Source organism: Python bivittatus, unplaced genomic scaffold (genome assembly GCF_059951505.1).
Source record: "Python bivittatus isolate LINGU-HERP-01145 unplaced genomic scaffold, Pbiv_v1 ctg000480_np1212, whole genome shotgun sequence".
Taxonomy (NCBI): Eukaryota; Metazoa; Chordata; class Lepidosauria; order Squamata; family Pythonidae; genus Python; species Python bivittatus.
Window position 1 is genome coordinate 59,636,121 of NW_028277075.1, and position 20,726 is coordinate 59,656,846.

The 20,726-nt window shown below is 37.4% G+C and overlaps 1 protein-coding gene across 6 annotated transcripts in view; it reads right to left on the reverse strand.

Annotated features, from left to right (window-relative positions):
* Positions 1 to 10,872: 10,872 nt before the first annotated feature.
* PTPN5 (protein tyrosine phosphatase non-receptor type 5) overlaps positions 10,873 to 20,726 on the reverse strand; it is a 75,601-nt gene continuing 65,747 nt past the window's right edge. For all 6 annotated transcript variants that reach the window (XM_088146033.1, XM_088146034.1, XM_088146035.1 and 3 more), the window contains 3 exons: positions 18,589 to 18,749; positions 14,998 to 15,111; positions 10,873 to 11,850 (listed from right to left, as the gene is read on the reverse strand). In XM_088146033.1, coding sequence (XP_088002159.1) covers positions 11,754 to 11,850; positions 14,998 to 15,111; positions 18,589 to 18,749 — 372 coding nt within the window. In that variant the 3' untranslated portion in view covers positions 10,873 to 11,753. The remainder of the gene's footprint in view (positions 11,851 to 14,997; positions 15,112 to 18,588; positions 18,750 to 20,726) is intronic.

Here is a 20,726-nt window from a genome sequence, read left to right on the forward strand (position 1 = left end):
AATGAGTGACTCTGATGTTTTTGCAGGATACAGAATTTATAAGAGCTGTGGAAAGGGGAAAAAAAGACATTTTACTCATTCAGAATAAGCACTGATTCTCTTTCCATTGGTCATGATTTAAACCCATGTTGGGGGATAGGGTGGTGCTGATGAGGTGATGGACAAAACAGATTGGCCTGATTTTAATCATCAGAGCCATCATCAGCTAGTTTTTAATTGCACCTTCTTATTCACTTCTAATGAAAATAATACAGTAAAGGGCTACACAAGGGAAAACTATCACCTACTTATGAACGCTTAAAACTTCCTTCCCCAACCTGTTTTCCTTTAAGATGTAAGAATTTGAATTCCCAGAATTTCAGCCATGATGGTCTGTTTCTGGTGAGGCTGGGGAACTGACACCTGCAGCTTGCAGGGACATAGCAGTCAAAAGGCAGCTGGATGTGGGATCCAGACTGCCCATAATTTTCTCTGGATAAAAGAGAGATCTTGAGATTACCCTCATGCATTCCGGACAGCTGGTTTTTTTTCATTCATTCATTCATTTTCATTTTTTGGTGAGTCAGCAGCAGAAACTGCTGTTTTTGCAGCCACTTACAATCAGCTGGGAGTCATGGGTTTCATCATGCTCTGAACTGTTAATGTAGCCTTTTTAAGGACTCAAAGTTCACCCAAACTTCATCTTTTTAATCACCTTGGAGTTTAATTTTTTTTCTTACTGTTTCATTATGATTGAAAAACCTTCAGAGCTGCAAGTTGGACATTCACTGGGTGAGTGCTCTTCAATACATTTAAAAAGAAAGAAAATCACATGTTTCCAGCTTTGTAAGACCTTTATTTTTTGTAATATATAACAAAAGGGGAAATATAGTGTTGTTCTTTGGAAAGTTTTTAAACACTAAGGATTTGGATGAAATAGATTTAACGAAAGAGTTGGAAGTTAATTAAAAAGATCCTCTTGTGTGGGAAAGAACTTTATGTTTACTTTTTGACCTGGTAACAAAGCCTTGAAGGTTAATCACTAGAGAGCACTAGATGGCCATCTTAAAGGAAACATTTTTTTAAATTGGCTCAAGAAATCCTAGGAATATTTAACCCAATACTGGACCCAAAAGTTGCTACTGAAGAGAGCCAAGTTCTTTGAAAAATAACTGAAATGGATTTTAAGGTGGACTTAAAAATTATAACTTATAAGAAAGAGATGGAAATATTGGATTTATAAATGGAATAGGACGATCATTTGTACATTAAAAAAGATACACAAATAATATACCAAAAGAGGGGTGTGGATTACCCATTTAAATGGGAATATAAGAGACCTATAGGAGTGGCTGAATTGAAAATGCATATGGATTTCAAGGATTTTGGGAGAAGAGACAAGAATAATAGAAGAAGACAGATGTTAGAACTTTATGGGATTCAAGGATTGATGAGAAGAAGAAGAAAAATATTTTAAATCATTTGATTATGGTTAAGTAATGGTTTGTTATTTTCGTGGTGCTTAATGGTTACTTTAACTGGATAATTCTTTTTTTGAATGTCCAATTGGATGTAATGGATTAGTTTATAATAGCTATGTTATTATTTTTGTATACGAATAAGGGATTATTATTCTTGGCAATGCTTAATAGTTTTATTAATGGGTTTAATTTTTTTGTAATGTTTAATTATGGGTTTTTGTAATGTTTAACTGTCAATTGGGATGAGTTTTTGATTATTAAGAGAGGGATTGGGGGATTATGTTTAAATGGAAAGGGGGACTAAATGCTTATGTTGCTAGTTATTTCTATTAATCTTTACACCTTTTGTTGATTAATAAGGAGAGTTGAGGATTTAGAGATGGGTTTATAGAAAATGGGGTGAAGTATGGAATGAAGATGTATTTAGTAGTATTTTAGGAGACAGTGATAAGTTGTTAAAGTTGAATATACTTGCTAGGGATGAAAGGGGAAGTTTCTTCTTATTACTTCTTTGGGTGGGGGGATTTTTTCTTTTCCTTTGCACTGTCCTTTTTTAAAAAATCTATTTTTGTATTTGATTTTTGTATTAGTTTTATATAATCTTCAATAAAAATTACTTTAAAAAAAGAATTTCAGCCATGACCATGCAGACTAGGGAGTTCAGGGAGCTGAAATCCTAACTGGAAGGCACCCAAGTTAGGAAGGATGGCTCAACCTATCCCACATCTTCAGCATGAATGTTCCTGTGATGGACAACAAAGGAATAAAAGCAATACCAGTCAGTTGACAAAATAACGGAGACAAAAATAAAAATCATTCATACATACATATATATATATATATATATATATATATATATATGGAAGGGCTACATTTCTGAAAAAGATTGGACTACCCAGAACACAGGGGGAAGGGAAAATATGGTTTGGCTTAATATGGATGTATAATTTTAAGAAATCTTGGTGAACTTGTGAAATATCAGATGACTGGAGATGGGCAAAAGTTGTCGTTGTCTTTAGAAAAGGAAGACCCAAGGAACTACAGACCAATATGTAGGACATTAATACCTGTAACAATTCTAGAGCAGATCATGAAAGGAGCAACGTAGCAGAATTGGCTAACCCCATAGGATCATAGGCCAGAGATCTCAACTCTCCCAGAAACCGTCCAGGTCTTCCCATCGGGTCACTATCTCCCGCTTTGGGGTAACTGCTTGGAGTTTCTGTTGCTACCAGTTGTCTTCTGGGTAGTGCCACATCTGGCAACCTTCCCCTAACCCAGCATATGGGATAGAGAGGGCTTTCACAACCTGTGCTGCCTTTCTGATGATTAAAAGACTAAAAGGTAAACAACTGAAATAATTTCAAAAATGCTACTTCCTGGGCTCATAGTAATATCATATGTGACTGCAGGTGTCAGCCCTTCCTTCCAATTCTTGGAAGACAGGCCGATTCCAGCACGAATAAACAGAATCAAACTTATTTAAAAAGAAGAAAACATAAAATATAAAAGTTCTGAAAATTACAAAATAAGGTACAATGTTCCAGCAGACCACAAGATGGTCTCCTACAAATGAGTATTTTCTCCCTGTGCATTAAGAGATTTTGCAATCTAATATTAAATACTACCAGAAGATTATAAACAGAATTCATATCTTTCTGCTCAGCCTGCAGGATGGAATGTATGACTGAGGCACATTTGTACAGAAAAAAAAGGACACTATATTTACACAGTACAAAAAAAGAGAAAGAGAGAGAGAGAGAGAGAGAGAGAGAAAGAAAGAAAGAAAGAAAGAAAGAAAGAAAGAAAGAAAGAAAGAAAGAAAGAAAATTAATCCTAACACAAATTTCTGACTAGACTTGTTATCTATTACTTCAGAACTAGAATTCCCTTGAAAACAGATGTTCACCTGTCTCAATTACTTGAACATCTTCCATACAAAATTCAGATGTCTGGTGACAGAATGAGATTGCATTCTCATCTGGATAGCTTAGAAGAGTGTGCAAAACAACAGAGAGAAATGTAAGGCATTATATTTAAGGAGGAAAATATATAGGGCACATATAGAAAATGGGGGCTTGATGGCTTAGAAGCATTACATTTGAAAAGGACTTGGGTATGGTCACTAACAAGATAAACATAAGTCAGAAGTGTGAGACAGCTAGTAGAAGGGCTAACACAGTTCAGAGGTACTTTAGAAGCAGCATTGTGTCAAAGACCTATGCAGTCTTTGTTCTCCTCTACTTTGCACTGGTGAGATCACATACGCAGTACTTTGTATAGTTCTTGGTACCACTTTTCCAAATTGAGAAAGGTTCAGATGAGATAACAAGGATGATCATCTTTGGGATTTGAGAAGAAGCCCCATAAGCACATGCTGAAGGAACTTGGGAGGTTTAGTCAGAACAAAAGAAGACTGAGGGGAGACATGCTACCAGTACAATATTCAGCTATGTGAAACTCTGCCATAGGGAAGATGATTGGGAATTATTATCCATTGCCACAGAAACTAAGGCTAGGAATAATGGGTAAAAGGTGTAGTTACCTAGATTTCATTTAAATATAAGGAAAAAGATCTCTGATGAGCACTGTACAAAAGTGGAACACATGACCTATGGAGCATCCTTATACCCTCTATAGAGTTTTTTAAAAATAAGCTGGCCAACCATCTCTCAAGGATAGTTAAATGGTTTCCTGGCATATTGTGAAGGGTTGGACTGGGTGATCCTTATGTTCCTTTCCAACTCTGCAATTGTATGATTCTATGATAGTTAGCAAGTTTGAACTTTAATCAGAAACTGTATAGAATGATCACAACTGTATTCTTTTCTCAGCCCTAGTTCACAGCTTCTTTCTCAGATTCCTCCTCCAGTCCCACCTTTTCTTTTAAAGGACTCAACTTTTCTCCAAATAGAGAAAAGGAGTGAGTATCTCTTTGTGTGCATGACAGAGAGCCATTCCTCCTGAGAATATGTATTCTGCATCTGGGTAGCCTGTGAAAGACTGTTTTGATGGCCTAAATCACAATAATCAGTCTGTAAACAACTTGGAAACAATGCAGTAATTAAATGAAGTCAGTGCAGATTTGTCAAGAACAAGTCTTGCCTTATCGTATTATTCAATCAGGTGACTTCCTTAGTAGATTAATGGAATGTTGTAGATTCCATTAAAATATATTCCTCAAAAAAGCCCTTGACAAAATATCCATATCATTCTGATTAGAAAGTATAGACTGGGTGACATGACAGTAACATGGAAACACAGCTGGTTTGAAAATCATACTCTTGGTAAATACCCAAAATAATGGTATAAAATTAAACAGAGACAAAGCTCTTCACTAGGAAACAAAAGTTAAATGCTCAGATACAGCATGAGGAGTACCTGGCTTGATAACAGTACTTATGAAAAATATGGTGTTGTAGTATTTGATTACAAATTGAATGAATCAATAGTGTCACATGCCTGCAAAAAAAAGGTTAAAAGCAATTTTAGATTGCATTAACAGAAGTATAATTTCCAAATCACAAGATATAATAGTTCCCCTACATTCTGCACTTATCAGATTCTATCTCAAATATTGTATCTAGTACTATACAACTCAAGAAGGGTTCAGGCAGACTGAAACAGATTCAGTGGTCAATAAAGATTATTATGGGACTAGAAGTTAAGTGTTATGAAGAATGATTAACGGAATTGGGAATGTTTAGTCTTAAGAAGAGAAGACTGTGGTGGAATACAATGGACTCTTAAAATACCTGAAAGAATGTTACCCAGAAAAAATGTTTTCTATCTTTTCAGAGTTTACGATGTGGAATAATAGATTCCAGTTACAGGAAGGGAGATCTCAGTTGAAGGTTAGGAAAAATTTCCTACCAGTAAGAGCAGTTCAATAGTGGAACCAATTACCCTGAGAAGTGATGGATCCCTTTCACCAGACTAGTTCAAGTGGAGGATAGATAGCCATCTGTATGGGATTTGGAATGTGCAGGTGATTGAATCTGATGGCTTACACCGTCTTTTCCAACTCAACAAATATCTGGTTTTATCGTGATGTAAGACAGCCTGGGTTCCATCAAGGGTGTATCATAGTCTGGTTGGAACTGACAATAGCAGTTACATTTTGTATCCTGTCATTTAGATGCGATAGGTGAGCTGGCTTATTTATTTTTAGTCTCTAACTTACCTTTCCAGGGAGAGATGCCAAGTATATCTTTCATTAAGCTCTCAAAGAGCTTCTATGGCAACACTGCCATGTAGATTGCTAATGGAAGCTGTAACTGACGTGAATGCTATCTATACGTGCAAGGCATTGGGTGCAGCTAATGACTTGCCTATTACAGCTGTCCCGTGGAACCCAGCTGAAGCCTTTCCCCTGGACTTCATGTGATGATTGGCCTAGAGCCTTTTAGATTTCACCACTGCCAGATCCTCTTGATACCATCACTCCACACAAGTAGAATTTCCTTTAAGTTGCTTCAATTTTCCAACAGCTTCAAGACTGATGCATCTGCTGAGGTGGTCTGTACCTCAGTCCATGAAAGCTTATGGCATAATGCATGTGTTAGCTCTTGAGGTGCTTCAAGCCTCTTTGGTGGTATTTTTGGGTGCCACAAATTAACATGGCTACTCCTCTGGAAACATTTACAGAAGAACATCATCAATTTCGTTACTTACTGTGTATTCTTTCCTAATGCAGAGAAACAGGGAGGGAGCAACCTACCCATCTCCAAACTAACCAGTTCCCTTTTATAGTAACAGTATAGCAATAATGTCTATTTGAAATTCCATTTACCTTAATACAGTGTGACCCATTGGTAAGAATACATCAAATTGGGGTGTATATTCAAAGGAAAGAAAGAAAAAAACACATCTGAAAGCAATGAGAACAGAAGCATTTGTATGACATTCTGAGTGCAGCAGGCAAACAAAATAATGCACATACAGTACCTTTCCTTTTTCTGACTGAAAAGACCACCGATGGCCACTGTTTTGAGAGAGATGTTTCTGGAGCATCAGTGAGCTCTTCTGAGTTCTGTAGCAGATGTGAGCTGGCTACAGTGCCTCTGCACAGCCTGGGAGAGAGCTGGGTCCCTCAGCATATCTCAAAAATGGCTCTGCGTAACTGAAACTTTAAATAGACACTGGCCCCTTGTGGGCTATGTGGTTACATGCATTTCTGCAGCTTCAACAGTTTTACTTATTTAGAGACAGTGTTACAGAGGCACAACTCAAGGACACAACAGTAATTAAAAGTTAAATGCAACACGTTCTCAGAGAGCAAGTCTTAATGTTTAAATATATATGTGTGCATAGGTGTGAGTTTAGCTTAGTGCTTTCTTTAGTTTCCCCAAGATGGTAAAGTGAAACATCAGTCATGCAAAATCACACATGTGAGAATAAAGTATTTGAAAATGACTCCCCTTTCTTTCTCTCATGTTTACAACATTCACCAACATAGAAAAATATTTCAAGAGAGGCTGAAGTGCAAGATGCGTGGAAAAGCTGGAGGAATGTATCAGAAAAGTTCATGAGGTTAAGATACAGTATATCATTTATCTATGTGTGAATGTAAAGGGGTTAAACACTGTGACAATTATGTAATCGCCATATTACCTGTGCACGTATAAAGCAAAGTGTCGCTATAAGGTCTGTGCAACTTAACTGCTTTTAAATCAGTCTCACTTGTTTAATCTATGATCGTTTCCCTATTCCTATTCAGTAATTCTCCCTTTCAAAGTTGCTTGATTTTAACTTTTACCCTTGTGCAGGAAAACTGTAAGCACTACATTTCAGTTCAGCTGGTTTTGACCACTATCATCTTCAGGGCCAGAAGTGTTAGAGTCAAGCCCTGACTAATTCAGTGATTCTTCCAAAAGGGTGATAGAGACTTCACTGGCTCAACGCATCAGTGTTAAGAAATGTTTCTAAGCATAAAGGTAGCAGTTTCCTCAGGATATCTTTGTACATCAGTGCTTGCCCACGTGTGCCTTTGTGTGTGGTATGCTCTTTTAATAGTCATTTATCATCTCTAAACTCCTTTAAAGCTGGGTAGGCAATTGCTTTGGGCTATGAGACCCGCCTTAATTTTTAAGACATCTCACAAAATGGTTGCTATTATGGGAATGCCTGGGACCAGGCATCTATTTGCTGGAAGATGAGAAGGTGAAGATCTTTCTTACCAATTGTTCTAAATCAGAATCTAAATCTAAAATTAGAGGACTCAGATGCCAATTAACACAAAGAAATGTCACGTGCCCCCACCTTTATTGTATAACATGTCCCATAATGGTTGCTTCCAGATTTCTTCCTGTAAACATTACAGCATTACTTGCAGACGTGTCACATTTTATCAGTTCCTTCCCTGTGACTGTATTATCCAAAGGGACAATTGAGATAGAAGAACATCAGAAGTTGGAAGTAAAGTAGGGTCTTTCTGATCTGACTTGTTCATACTTGCATGTTACAGTTACAGGGCAAAAATCATCCATATAAAATATTTTTGCACCTGAGTATCTCCCAGTGTAGTCTCAAACTCCTCCAAGAAAAAATCTCATTAAATATTTTGCAAAATTTCCTGTGAGATCTCATGTAGCATGCATGCATGCATTTATTGACTGATTGATATCTTGCTGAATCAACAAGGAATAGTACTTCTCAAGACTTTATCTGAGCAAACTCTCCATTATTCTTGTTTCATTTTTGAGGCAACTGAAAATATATTTCAGTTATTCTTCTGAAGCAAAGCAACCCCGATCCATCAATTCTCTTGAAAACAAGAGAGTAGTATATTAATAGCAAGTGTTCTTTTAGGAACTTTCAGAAGACCGAGTTTTGACAATGAACATCTTGGGTCTAATTGTTACATAAAGTTCCCTTGCAAGATACAGCTTCTTTATTTACTGAGTGTCTTATCAATAGGGCATTGTGTATCAGTGTGTTGCTCCTTTACAATAATCCAGAATTCTTTTGAATTCTATCTTATGATGGCATCCATACACATTCATTGTGGTTCTTGCATTTTACCACAGCACAAACATGCCCTACCAATGTATTTTCTGTCATGTACTCTTGATGTGACCTTCATCTCATGTGTTACCCATAGCTGAGGAGCCCTAAAGTAGGGTATTTTCACTTTACAGAGGCATCAAGCCATAATAGTTTCGCCAGGCTTGCAAGATGATCTGCTTCACTGACAATCAGATGATCTCTAAGGGGATGGGAGCAGCCCAGCACATATAGACTACTTTAAGCTGGCACAGCCACTCTCATCTGGTCTCTTGGCATTGTCTTCTAGGACCCTTTTTCCTTGGATAGCTAGAAAATCAGAGGCCTGGATTAGCCTGAACAGCAGCTGACCTGTGGTGGTGAAGGTGGCTGCACAGTGAAACTGCTTTTCGATGCAACACCTGTCAGCTTTTGGGGGGCTGCTTTTAAACACGGGTTTAACACTTCAACTGATGTTTGGTGTGGAGGGAGAAAAGCAAAGCTGGGAGAATCCACCAATTTAGTTCCTTATGTGCCCTGCAAACAGTAAGGACAGAACAATTTGCCAGCATCATGCCTATACCAGGAGAGAGAACACCAATGGGGGAGATCAATTCTGTTGCAGTAAAATTTTCTGCCAGCTCAAGGACTAGTGGATAGCACTTCAACTCTCGCTGTTTCAGAGATGAACCTAAGCATTTTTGGATGCTCCACTCATATTTGGAGTTGGAACCTCAGATGTTCTCTATCTTTTTTAATATGAAGAAATCAAATTACTACTTCTGCCTTTGCTCAGTGGATATTTACTGCATATCCTTTATGCTTCTTTTTTTAGCTCCTAGAGCATATTTTCCTCACGCTGATTTTAGCAGGAAGCCTAGATCACTATGCAACATAGAAAGAACTCCTGAGCCTTCTCTGTGTCAGATCCCTGGGGATGGCTTACCACAGAAAGATGTTACCTTATAAGAGGAATGGAGAAGTCTTGGAGTTGCCACTGGGACTTGAACTTAATTCAAACATAATAAAAAAACTTTGACTCAGACAAGCATTACAACTTCCCAGAGGAGACATCTTTTATACAAGGCATATGTTGCAACAGGACTTGCCTCCCCCCAAGTTCTGAGATGTACTCCTATTAAAAGATAGGACGGGCATGCTCCCTCCCTCTCACACAGCATTCACTCTCAAAAGAAGCAATACTCCTTCCCCCCTTTTCTCAAGTAGGTCCATTGCTCTTAAAGAAAACTATGGTCCACGAAGATTCTGGGCAAAGAACAGGAAAACAGCACAACATATAGAAGAGATGATGAGCTCATTTTTCTATGTACAGATTTATACCTTTCAATATCCTTTCTAAAGGGCAGTGAGCAGAACTGTGCCTTTTATTTTACCCGAGGCTGTACTGTAGGCTTGAACAAAAGCCTCTTCAATTGCTTTCTTGAGGATCTCCAATATATAAAACCCCCTTTTCACAGCAGCTTCACATTGGGATGATTGACCAATCCAGATTCTAAAATCCCTTTGTTGGCCAGGCACTATCAACTGAAACCCCATTAACAAATACACACACATACACACACAAAATGTTATAGTAATATATAATATATATTAATATATGAAATGAGAATTACTTGCCTCAATGTACAGCCCTTTATATTTATTTACATTGAACCAAATTTGTCATACCGAGTGACTTCTTAAACCTTTTTACTGTGTTTATTTTTACACCAAATATTTTGTATCACATCCCTCCATTGCAAGAAGTGACATTTCTTCTACTTTTTGCTTCCTGTTCTTTAATTGATATAGATCCACTGGAATTCAGTCAGGGATAAGAATAAAACTTTGACTCAGACCAGCATGATGACTCCTCATAGAATAAATCTTTTTTAGGACACATACGTTGTGATTGTAATTGCTTTTCCTTCAAGTTCATAGATGGAGATTGCATACATGCACACACACATTTTCTTACTCTATGATTTCCAAGTCTACTCAGCAGCCTTTAATGAAGGGATTTTGTTGATGAGGAAGAGGCCCAGCTAACTTCAGGAATATATAATTTGTGGAGATTCAGACAGAGGCATTACATGTAAGAGCTTGTTACTCTCTTTTACAATTTTACTTACTAGCACTTTTTAAATTACTTTACTGTACTTTTGTACTGCCTCAAAGAGGAATTCTATATCCTTGCTTTGAACTGAATCATGGCTTGGTAAAGTAGGATTAAACTGTGAGTTAGGAAAGTGAAGAAGCATTATCATAAATATATCACTACATAACAAACTCCTCCAGACTGACAATACAACAACTAGAATTATAATTTTATTCTTGGAACTGATCCAGGGACCATGAAGTAAATTCTACCCACTAAGTCTCTGCAACAGAAAACCCCAAAATAATTTCCCCTTCTAAAACATCAAAGAATGCTATACCAAAAGGAAAAATTACAAATAGATTCCATATTTTCCAGTAACTGTTTGCTCATTTCTTTATTCCAACAGCAAATCTTAGCAGCTAATAGATATTATATGCCATTTTAAAGCTTTAACTATATGTAAACCATGTGGCTTGAGTTTTTTAGCTGCTTTTCAAATACTTGCACTTTATTTTCTGCTTTTCAGTTAACCTAAGAAAGAATTGGCCTTCTATGGATTTTTTTCTTTCTAGCCAAGATGGCTATCTTCACTTTGTGTTTTTGTTTTACACCGACACTACAGTCACTACACTTTGTAGGACTGAATATTTTCAACAAGGAAATGCACAAGGCACAAAACATGTTTTTCAGTATGAATTCACTTGAATCCTTTAATGCAGAGGCCCAGAAGATTTTATGATATACACAGTATCCGGTAGTTTAAAATGTAAAAACAATCATTCAGAAAAAAGGCAGAAAAGTTAGTTTTCAAGCTTAGTAAACATACATTACAGACTTCAGCAAGACATCTATCAAAGAGTTTCACATTGTATTTGGATCTAGTAGCAAGGTTTTTTTCTTTTTAAGTAGCAAAACTGACAATGATGTTTTAAATTTTTGGAACAAATGAAGCTACTGATTTTATTTACAGTATAAACAGGCCTTTTTTATTTTTAAAGTGAAGATAACACCCTGTCACATATTGAAGAAAAGCAGTATCTTAGTTTTTGAATGCAAAATAAAGCAATATGAAAGTAAAACTATATATATTTTTATATGTATAAATAAATATCTTCTACTCTGAAATTCCTAATCTTCTCAGCTCTGGAATACATGTGATTCTGATCAGAGTTCTGTTGGTCTTTGTCATAATGAATGATCCTGAATCCTCATTCTTCTGCTGCTGCTCTAGTGATTTGTTTTTCATACAAACTCATGACATGGTGGACAAACTGATACTGTTCACAAGTCTGGATCATTCCTCCCCTGGAAAGAAAAGCAAGGAAGAATTTTAAAAAGAAGATTTGCAAGTTGATATTTCTGGTTTTATTTCTAGAAAACATATAGAGAACTAATGGAAATAAGACCAAATATAAAAGGTCACATTTAGAATCCACTTAGGGAGCAGGCACGTTTTAGAGCTAGCCCTACTGGCTTCTCATAAAAAGGCATTCAGAAGGAAAGTGATTTCAGTCTGTTTGTTCGGTATAGTTGGATGGCTAATGAATTTTGAACAGCTCAAAACAGTAGAAATAAGATGTTAGGTTATAGAGCTGTTTGGAAAATGTTTAATGCTGCACTTGAGAATAGTTATAACCAAAAAGAATGGACAAAAGTAAAATTGAACTACAGCTCTTAAATCATTTAGAATTTTATTCAGAATAACCATTATAAAGCCCATTATAAAATAATCATTTCAATCTGCAAAAATGTGGGAGGGAGCGAGTTTTGTTTTCAGCTCCCTATCCTTAAATTAAGCTACCAGGTACATATATATTCCAACTAAAGTCTTTTTCCATATGTGCTAGGCTTTCTATGTCCAGAAGGTTACTATTTCTTGAGCAAGCATTCAAATACAGGGTTTTCTACCCTTAGGCTATGGTGGGGTTATAACAGAACTATGCTATACAATTATTACCTATGTATAGACCAGTTTTTGATGACTATTGTAAGGAGGAGCTGACCTTTCAAATTCCTGTAAATATAAGGAACTCTCTTGGAGGTAAGCTTCTCATTGTGTCAGGGATGACTCAAGTTATTCTGCTGCCAGAGGCAAAGGATATTGGAGTGCTTCTTCCTTTCCGTGAACAGACACCAGTAATTTAATTTTATTTCAACACTGGGAATGCATTAGAATCCTCCTCCATACCTGAAAGCAGCACAGTAGTTTAGTGAGCAGGCTAAGCTCTCCCTCCAAGATGGGGGATGCTTGGGGTTTAGAAGGAATGGCTAAAGATCTGACAAGGCTGCCGCTAGTCTCAGCTACCCACCTCTTGCTCCTGCCACCTGAAGCAGTCGCTTCACTCTGCTTGAGGGTAGGGAGATGTATCCTTATTTGCATATCAAGGTGGATGAAATAGTAACCATCTTCTAGTTCAGGCCTGAGTGGGAAGCACTGAAATAGCATTTCTAAACTTTGCACTGAGCTTTTTCAGGAAATATACTTGAAATTCTTTAGACACCCATATGGATGGTAAGTACTAGCAATTAGAAACAACTAATATAAAACAAAATGAACACTCTTTCCTCAGTTTAAGAAGTGAGATCGAGGACATTATAGCACTAGAATTCCCCTCACCAAGAGCAGGCTTGAGTTCAGAAAGTGTAGCATGCAGCTATATAGAAATTAGTTTCTTGTCATGTGCTATAAAGAATTTTATTGTGAAGTTATTGGAGCCTCTTATGTGTTAGCTGGAGGGCAGAACCGAGGAGGGAGCTGCAAGCTAGCTCAAGTATCCAAGGGGGAAAAAAACGTGTGTGTGACAATATTATCACACAAATGCTATGTCTTAGGTACTTGGGCCAGATGTTGGAATACAAGTACATAATGGTAGCATTTATGTGATAATGTGATTACATACATGTTGTCATTTGGACATCTCTGTGGTTTGTTGTGGACACTGCTACTGGCATTATGTACTTTATTTACTACATTATTCCATTTGTATACTGTCACAATTTAATCATGACTTTCAGCAATTAATGTAGTCTAATAGCATTTAAAACATCCATGTAAGTACAGGGAAGGAGGAGGAGGCAATAAACATAAGAAAATTCAATCACCATCAATGACAGAATACAATACACACAGCTGCATAATCTCAGTTTATAAATGCTCTTCAGAAGAACTTGCTTTCAAGCGTTTTTCTAAATGAAATCAGGAAGGGTGAAGCTCTTATAGTTGAAGGAAGCCAAGAAAAGTATTCAGAGATTAAGTTTATATCTGGCCTTGCTCTCAAAAAATCAAGTATTATGACTTTCCCCCCTCTAAATGAAAGGAAAACACACTGTCTTTTAAAATAACCAAACAGCAAAAACATAGTCATGTTATTAGATGGGATTCTTGGGGCTGCAAAAAAGTGTTTCTGGGGTCATAAATATGAAGTCTCAATGCTGAACTTTCCAGAGTTTGGGAACGCCCATGCATATCTACTATGACTTACTGTAGATGTATTCCCAGTATATTCAATGTTCCTGACTCCCTACTAAATATGTTTAAAGGCTCACAGGTGTTGATAGAAGTATTCCTACATAGGTGTAATGAATAAACAAATGGCAGACTGTGATGATGTTCTGTGGGCCCCTGGAAGATCCAAATCCCTTGAGAGTGGCATTGCAATTAGATCTGTTCTTCCCATCTCGTCTGCTCTTGTAGTACTCTGCAGCTGTTGTTTCTGCTTCTGATTTACTTGGGAAGAATCCAGCAGATTACATTCTTTAAGTGACATTCTGGCTATAATGTCAATCCCCACCCTCCAAATGGAGTTGCAGATCTTTGGTATAGATAAACAAATTTAAAATATATTCATTTTCTTTACATACATAGAGCCAAATTTGTTTTGTCTATTTAATATGTTATTTGTCTAACACAGGCCAGGTTTACTTTGCAGAAAGTACCACCGAGTTAACTAACACAGAAGATTAAGCTTTAAGTTGGCAACTAATTGTTCTGGAAATAATGTTGACTGAACTCATAAATGGAAAAAGCCTAAGTAATTCATTCTAAGATTAATTAAAAGTCCATTTTAATTCTCTGTGTTCTTAAACAATACAAAAGAGAAATAAAAGGAATAAAATTAAGTGGAATAAAACCAGTGCTATTCAGAAAAGTTTCAAAATTCAAGAATCAACACTTTCTTAAAACTATGTTTTGCAAACAAGTCACTAACTTTTCCCATGCAAATGATTTGTACATTCACAACTTTATTCTGAAACCAATATCTGTTTACATATTATGAAGAAATAAATGTTATTGAGTGCTGGATTAAGAATGCACCTTTCCACAATCTGATGCCTCAAAATATGCTGGATTATAATTCCCATTATTCCCAACCAACCTGGCCAAGACATCTGGGAGGCATCAGTTAGGGGAAGGCTACACTAGACTTGGTTTTAGCAGAAAAATTATCTTACCTGTCTAGTCGTAGTTGGCATGTTGTTCTAAGTATATCAACCACACCTTCATTTTTCCACTGTTTGCAGCAAATGCTGGTAGCAATAAAGCAGCCTGTTCTCCCAATCCCTGCACTGGCCGGAGAAAGTAATAGAAAGTGATGACAAAGATCTTCCAAAAGATAGGGCGTTGTTTAGAAAACCTTGTTTGTGTCTTTTCCGCCTGGGACTGAGTTCATGAGCTTCTTAAACAAGACCACAGGGGGTTATAGCACCATGAATGGGTTCAAAAATCAAAGAATCAAAGCAGAAAAATGAACTTATGGCTCTTTAGCCCTGCCATGTATTCTCAAATTTTAGGAAATGATTATTTTTATTTCAGACAGTACTGGTTGAGTATAGGAACAGAAATCTTTACTAGATTGAAACTCTTTGCTTACGCAAAGTGGTTTCTTCTCCATGTGTACAAATGTGGTGGTCTTCTGACTTCTCTCATATTTTTCTTTGGCCATAAACTACTGAGTAAGATAGGTGTATGGTGGGGGGCTGTTATTCTGGAATATTTGGGAAGCTGGATAGAAGTGCTCTCCAACCCATAGACTGAATGTGAATCAGGAATGTGAAAAGACACTTTAATGAGCTTATGTTTTCTTATCTGGTTCTAATTTATGGGACAAAAAAGCAACAGAATAAAATAAAACGCTTCTACCATTGGCCCAGAATTATTTTAGTAAAAGGTTAGCATTTTTATTGGATAAAATGGGTACAATGCCAGAGAGATGTTATGTGAGGAATCTGGTTTCTGTCAGATTTTATATGTCAACATGTCATTTTAAATAACAGAGGAAGCAGCTAACAATTACTTCATGGTCCAAGAGATACTCCTATTTTGCAAGTCTTTAGCTCTGCTGAAAGCTTCTTACATGACCTTCCATTCATTGTCACTTAAATAATTTGGGCCAGCAGCTATGCCCCCAGGAAGAAGAAATGCAATTTATGTTGTCATTCCACCCAGATCTACAGATGTTAGGTTTGATTGGTTTTTTTTCCCTCAGTAATATGCATATACATACCCATCATACAACTTCAGAAATATATATTGCTCTCATTAAAAGATTTGTATTGCACTGAATTCCATATTAATATTTCCTATTTCAGTTGGAGTTCCACCCAGATTATAGTATTCTTCTGGGCTGGTTTAGGGGGCTGGGAGCAGGAAACATGGTCTTGCAGTAGTTCTTTTTCTTCTTCTGAGACTGGTTCCAGCCAGTGTTAGGGAGGGGAGAGGTCCACCCCTAAACTCTGACATTGTGAGGGCATGACTCTCTCCCCACTCCTATTGAACATCTGGTGAGGACATTCATCAACATGGGGTTAAAGTACCATCAGTACACTGATGATACTCAGCTGTACTTCTCTGTCCTGGGCTGTCCACATGATGCTGTTCAGATTCTTTCCCAATACCTGGAGGCTGTGAGGGTCTGGATGAGGAAGAACAGGCTTTGACTCAACCTTAGCAAGACCAAGTGGCTGTGGGTTTTAGAGCCTCCCAGTCCTGGAGGCTTTTTGACCTGGATGGGATAGCACTCCCCTAGACACAGATGGTACACAATCTGGCAGGGTGGTGGTATTCCTCTTGGGCTCATGGCTCATGGTCAAAGAACAGGTGGCAGCTGTGGCCAGGAGGGCCTTTGTACAAATCCATTTTGTGCACCCATTCCTGGATTGGGAGGCTCTGCTCAATTCATGCCTTAGTCACCTCCCAGTTGATTTGTTCTACATAGGATGCCCATGAAGAGCTTTCAAAGGCTGCAGCTGGTCCAGAATGCGGCAGTGTATGCAGTTTGGAGCAAACCATGGTATGACTATGTAGTACCACTGCTTTGCAAGCTACACTTGCTCCCAGTGGGAGCAATTCAAGGTGTAAGTGAAGTGAAGTGAAAGTAATGTAGTGTATATTTTTTCTATATTACTAAAAAGCCTTATATGAAAGCCTTGATTGACCATGTCCCCATTTGATAATAATCATGGCTTATGGAAAACTGTGGTTTGGGTGTGGGGAGAGTAAATGGTAAAATAAATTATAAATGAAATAGCATAAAGCATAAATGAACAAATGAAACAGTAAAGAAAATTGATACACTGTATATCTATGAATCTAAGAGAAAGGCAAAGAAAGTAATAGACCTGAATGAAGGTGATCTGATTTTATGGGGTACAGTTGATGAATTCATGCAGGGAAAGGAAGGTGTAGGTTTAAATATGAATGAAATGGCTAAAAATATGTAAGAAAATATGAATTAGTGTTGTCTAGGCTGTTATGGACATATACAAAAGTAGGATCCCTGCTTCAGACACTGTGATAGCACATTATGTTCTCACATGGTTTATGTTTATGAAAAATGCTGCAGAGACTCATTATACCTTTCTCCCATCATCCATAATCTGCTTGTACAAGGGATATTTACAGCAATCTTGCATAATAACATGAATATTCATTATACAAGAATTCATTTTGTAATCTTACTAAAAGCTTTAAAATGTAAATGTTCTTTTCTGCTTACCGAAGTCAAACTATATGAAAAATAAATAAATCAGAAACTTATTTGCAATGGTTATGCCTCAAATTATATACGTAGTTCTGTTCAATATTTTGCTAATAGTTGAGTTAACCAGTATGAGCTCATGAGTCCTGTAAAGATTTCAATGAAATCTGCTTATTGCATTTATCATCAGGGGCTTCCTTGGCACACTCAGTACTGGCAATATGTCATGGAGCATCATAAACAGCTCCTCCAAAGAGCAGGGTCTTCTCAGAAAGCAGCACATCTGGGTGTGCATTGCTCATGACCTTTGCTTGATGACAAGAGGGATAGCTTCTCACTGACTGACTACCATGCTCCCTGTCTTCCAGGAAGTTCCAAAAAGTAATTTGAAATTACTCCTGGATGACATTGTCTCGAAGGAAAGGTGAACTTGCTTTTAGTTGGGGATGGCTATCATCCCCAAGCAGTTATTGTGAGACAGAGCTCTTTATGTGGGGATGCTTTAATATTTGATTTGCATTTATAATTGATGATTGAGACTTTTTTTTTTTTGCTGATCTCTGCTCATTATTTTTCGTGCACATAGTTCTTTAGTATCTGCAGCACATTATAATGGACAAACTAAGTAGGGGAAGATAGGTGAGTGATGGGGAATGACCACAACTTCATTTTGTGAACCAGGTCCAGGACTGCTCAGTAAAAATACAAAATAAGCCTGTGATTAAAACATGAAATGGCTGCATGGTTCACACTCCATCAGCCCTGCCTAACAGGCACTCGGAGAGTCAGATCATATCCCATTTACAATCCAACCTAACATGGAAATGTTGGTTCCTCTGGGCTCTACCAGATTAGATGTAGGGGATGCTACCTTGCTAGAATATTAGGAGTGGACACACAGAAAAGGTTCATCCAAAATATCAAAGAAAAAGGGAAAGTAAAGCTCAGTATTGTATAGCATTATAAGCAAAGGCTGCTTCAAATGAATGTCAGTGGCATATGAAAACTACCTAAGTATCATTTTTTTCTCTCATTGCTTTCTTTTTAATGACGCTTAATAATCTACCTGCAATGGACAATGATTGGAGCATTCTTGTCTTCTGCACAATGCATGGCTTCTTCTACTTCTTGAACCAGTTGTAGCAGGGGCGGTGCTTGATCAGGGGTTTTCTGGTCTGGCCAAGATGTATACCAGTAGTGCTTCAGGTTTCTTATTTCTTCACCATTCTGTAAGACAGTGAGCAAAAAAATTGGAGGCAAAAGAATTAGAGGCAACCACATGAATTTCTTTTCAGATATGAAGAACATCTCTCATTAGAGGAATCTCAAGAGGCAGCCCAGAATTTCCAAAGGTAAACATTTCTAATGACTCAGACTTTTAAAAACTTTCCGTTGGATATGCAATCAACTAGCATTCGTTCAAAGACTCCTGAAAATATGGCACCCTGAGCTGCACTCCAAATTTTAGGCAAAAATTAACTGCAGGTTTCTGTTGAATGACTCAGTACGTTAGATTATTTGGGTGAGGAAATTCTGGCTTGAATATCGAAGATTCTGTACAGGAAGCTAGCAGGGGAACAAAGCCAAGAGAGATCATTAGCTAGATACTAGCTATCGGTTGTCTCTTGTTCAGGAGTCTCCATCCCCATAGCTTATTATCCTTATCTAGCATGTTAGCAGTCCCTTTAAACTGGGGCTACTTTGGCTTTTTTATTAATATACTGATAACTAGAATAAATCAAGAGCAACAGCAGCTGTAGCAGCAATAGAACACTGATACACATTTTAATTAAATTGGCTCCTGTGACATCGTACAACTGGCAAGTGGGGATAATTTACACTGCAATGTAGCTTTGTCTGTAAATTCAGATTGCACTGATAACACTAAAGGAATTGGTTACAAAAACATGGGCACTGGGATGTGCCTTATGTTCTAAAATGGCACAGCTGAGCCACCTATTCCTCCGCTGCTCTTCTCCTACTGTCCCTCTTCACTTAATTCTGTGACATGAAATTACACTAAGTTGCATTCCTTTAGGTTTTTAAAAGGTAAGAACTAGCCCAATTGAAAATACTGGTCCATGCGTTTAAATATTTTAAATGGCTTGGTCATGATTACCTTGGGAAAGCTTCTCCCCTGTGAATCCCTCCAGCTAGACTGTCTTCCCCAGAGAAAAGGTGGTCTCTTTGTGACCCCAATGAGTACACACTTCTTCCTGGGGAATTTTGTATCACTCTTCGTTGACCTTTATTTTGATGGGTTAGGTATCTATTTCAATAGATCTTTGGAAACTGAAATGAACTGGTACGTCAAATATTTAACCACTCTTTTGCTATGTTGGCCTCTTCATTCTGTCCAGTATAGATATTTGCAAATTGCTGCAATACATTTCATGAATATGGCAGATAAAAAACAATAAACATTCTGGCACAGTAGCACTCCTTCTGTTGTTGTCCTGAGATGGTTCCCTGGACTGACTAATAATACTAAAGTAATACCAAAGCAAATCACAGTTGACAATACTACATTGTCACAGCTGCTGCATGCTTAATTATATTGTCCATGTAGACTGACAGAAATTGTATCCTGATAGACTGATAGCTATTTCTATTTGCGTAAACCACATGAGCATTGCAGAAAGCATAAGGTTTACATTTTTTAAAAAATAATCCTCCTGAATCAACAAATGCGCTCTTCAGTTTGCAGGCACACTTATTAATTGTGGGTGCTTCACTTTATGGTCCTCTAATCATGTGCCTGGTTGAAGCTGCAGGCCACTGGAATGTCTGCTTCAACTCTGTAGTTATTGCTTGGAAAATTAACACCATGCTGAACAATTACCTTCAAAGGTACCACTTATGGAAGCATCTGAAGAAAGCCATACATAGCATTCATATTTACACAGCAAACTGGTTTTCACCTTAAAGCACCAAGAATGATTGAATCATTTTTAAAAGGAATTTTGCAGTATAGGAATTGAGTCGCAAAAATGCATAGTGTGAAATCTGAATGCAAAACAAACAAAACCTGAACTACCCATACCAAAAACCTAGAAATCACATAATGGTGGCAGACTATGTTGCTTATGTAATAAAGAATATTTTAAAGTTTTAGAGTACCTTATATAGGGTTCCACAGACATAAGTATTTCCATTGGCACTAAGATTATACTTAGTAGAAAGTTCAAAAATGGACATTAAGGA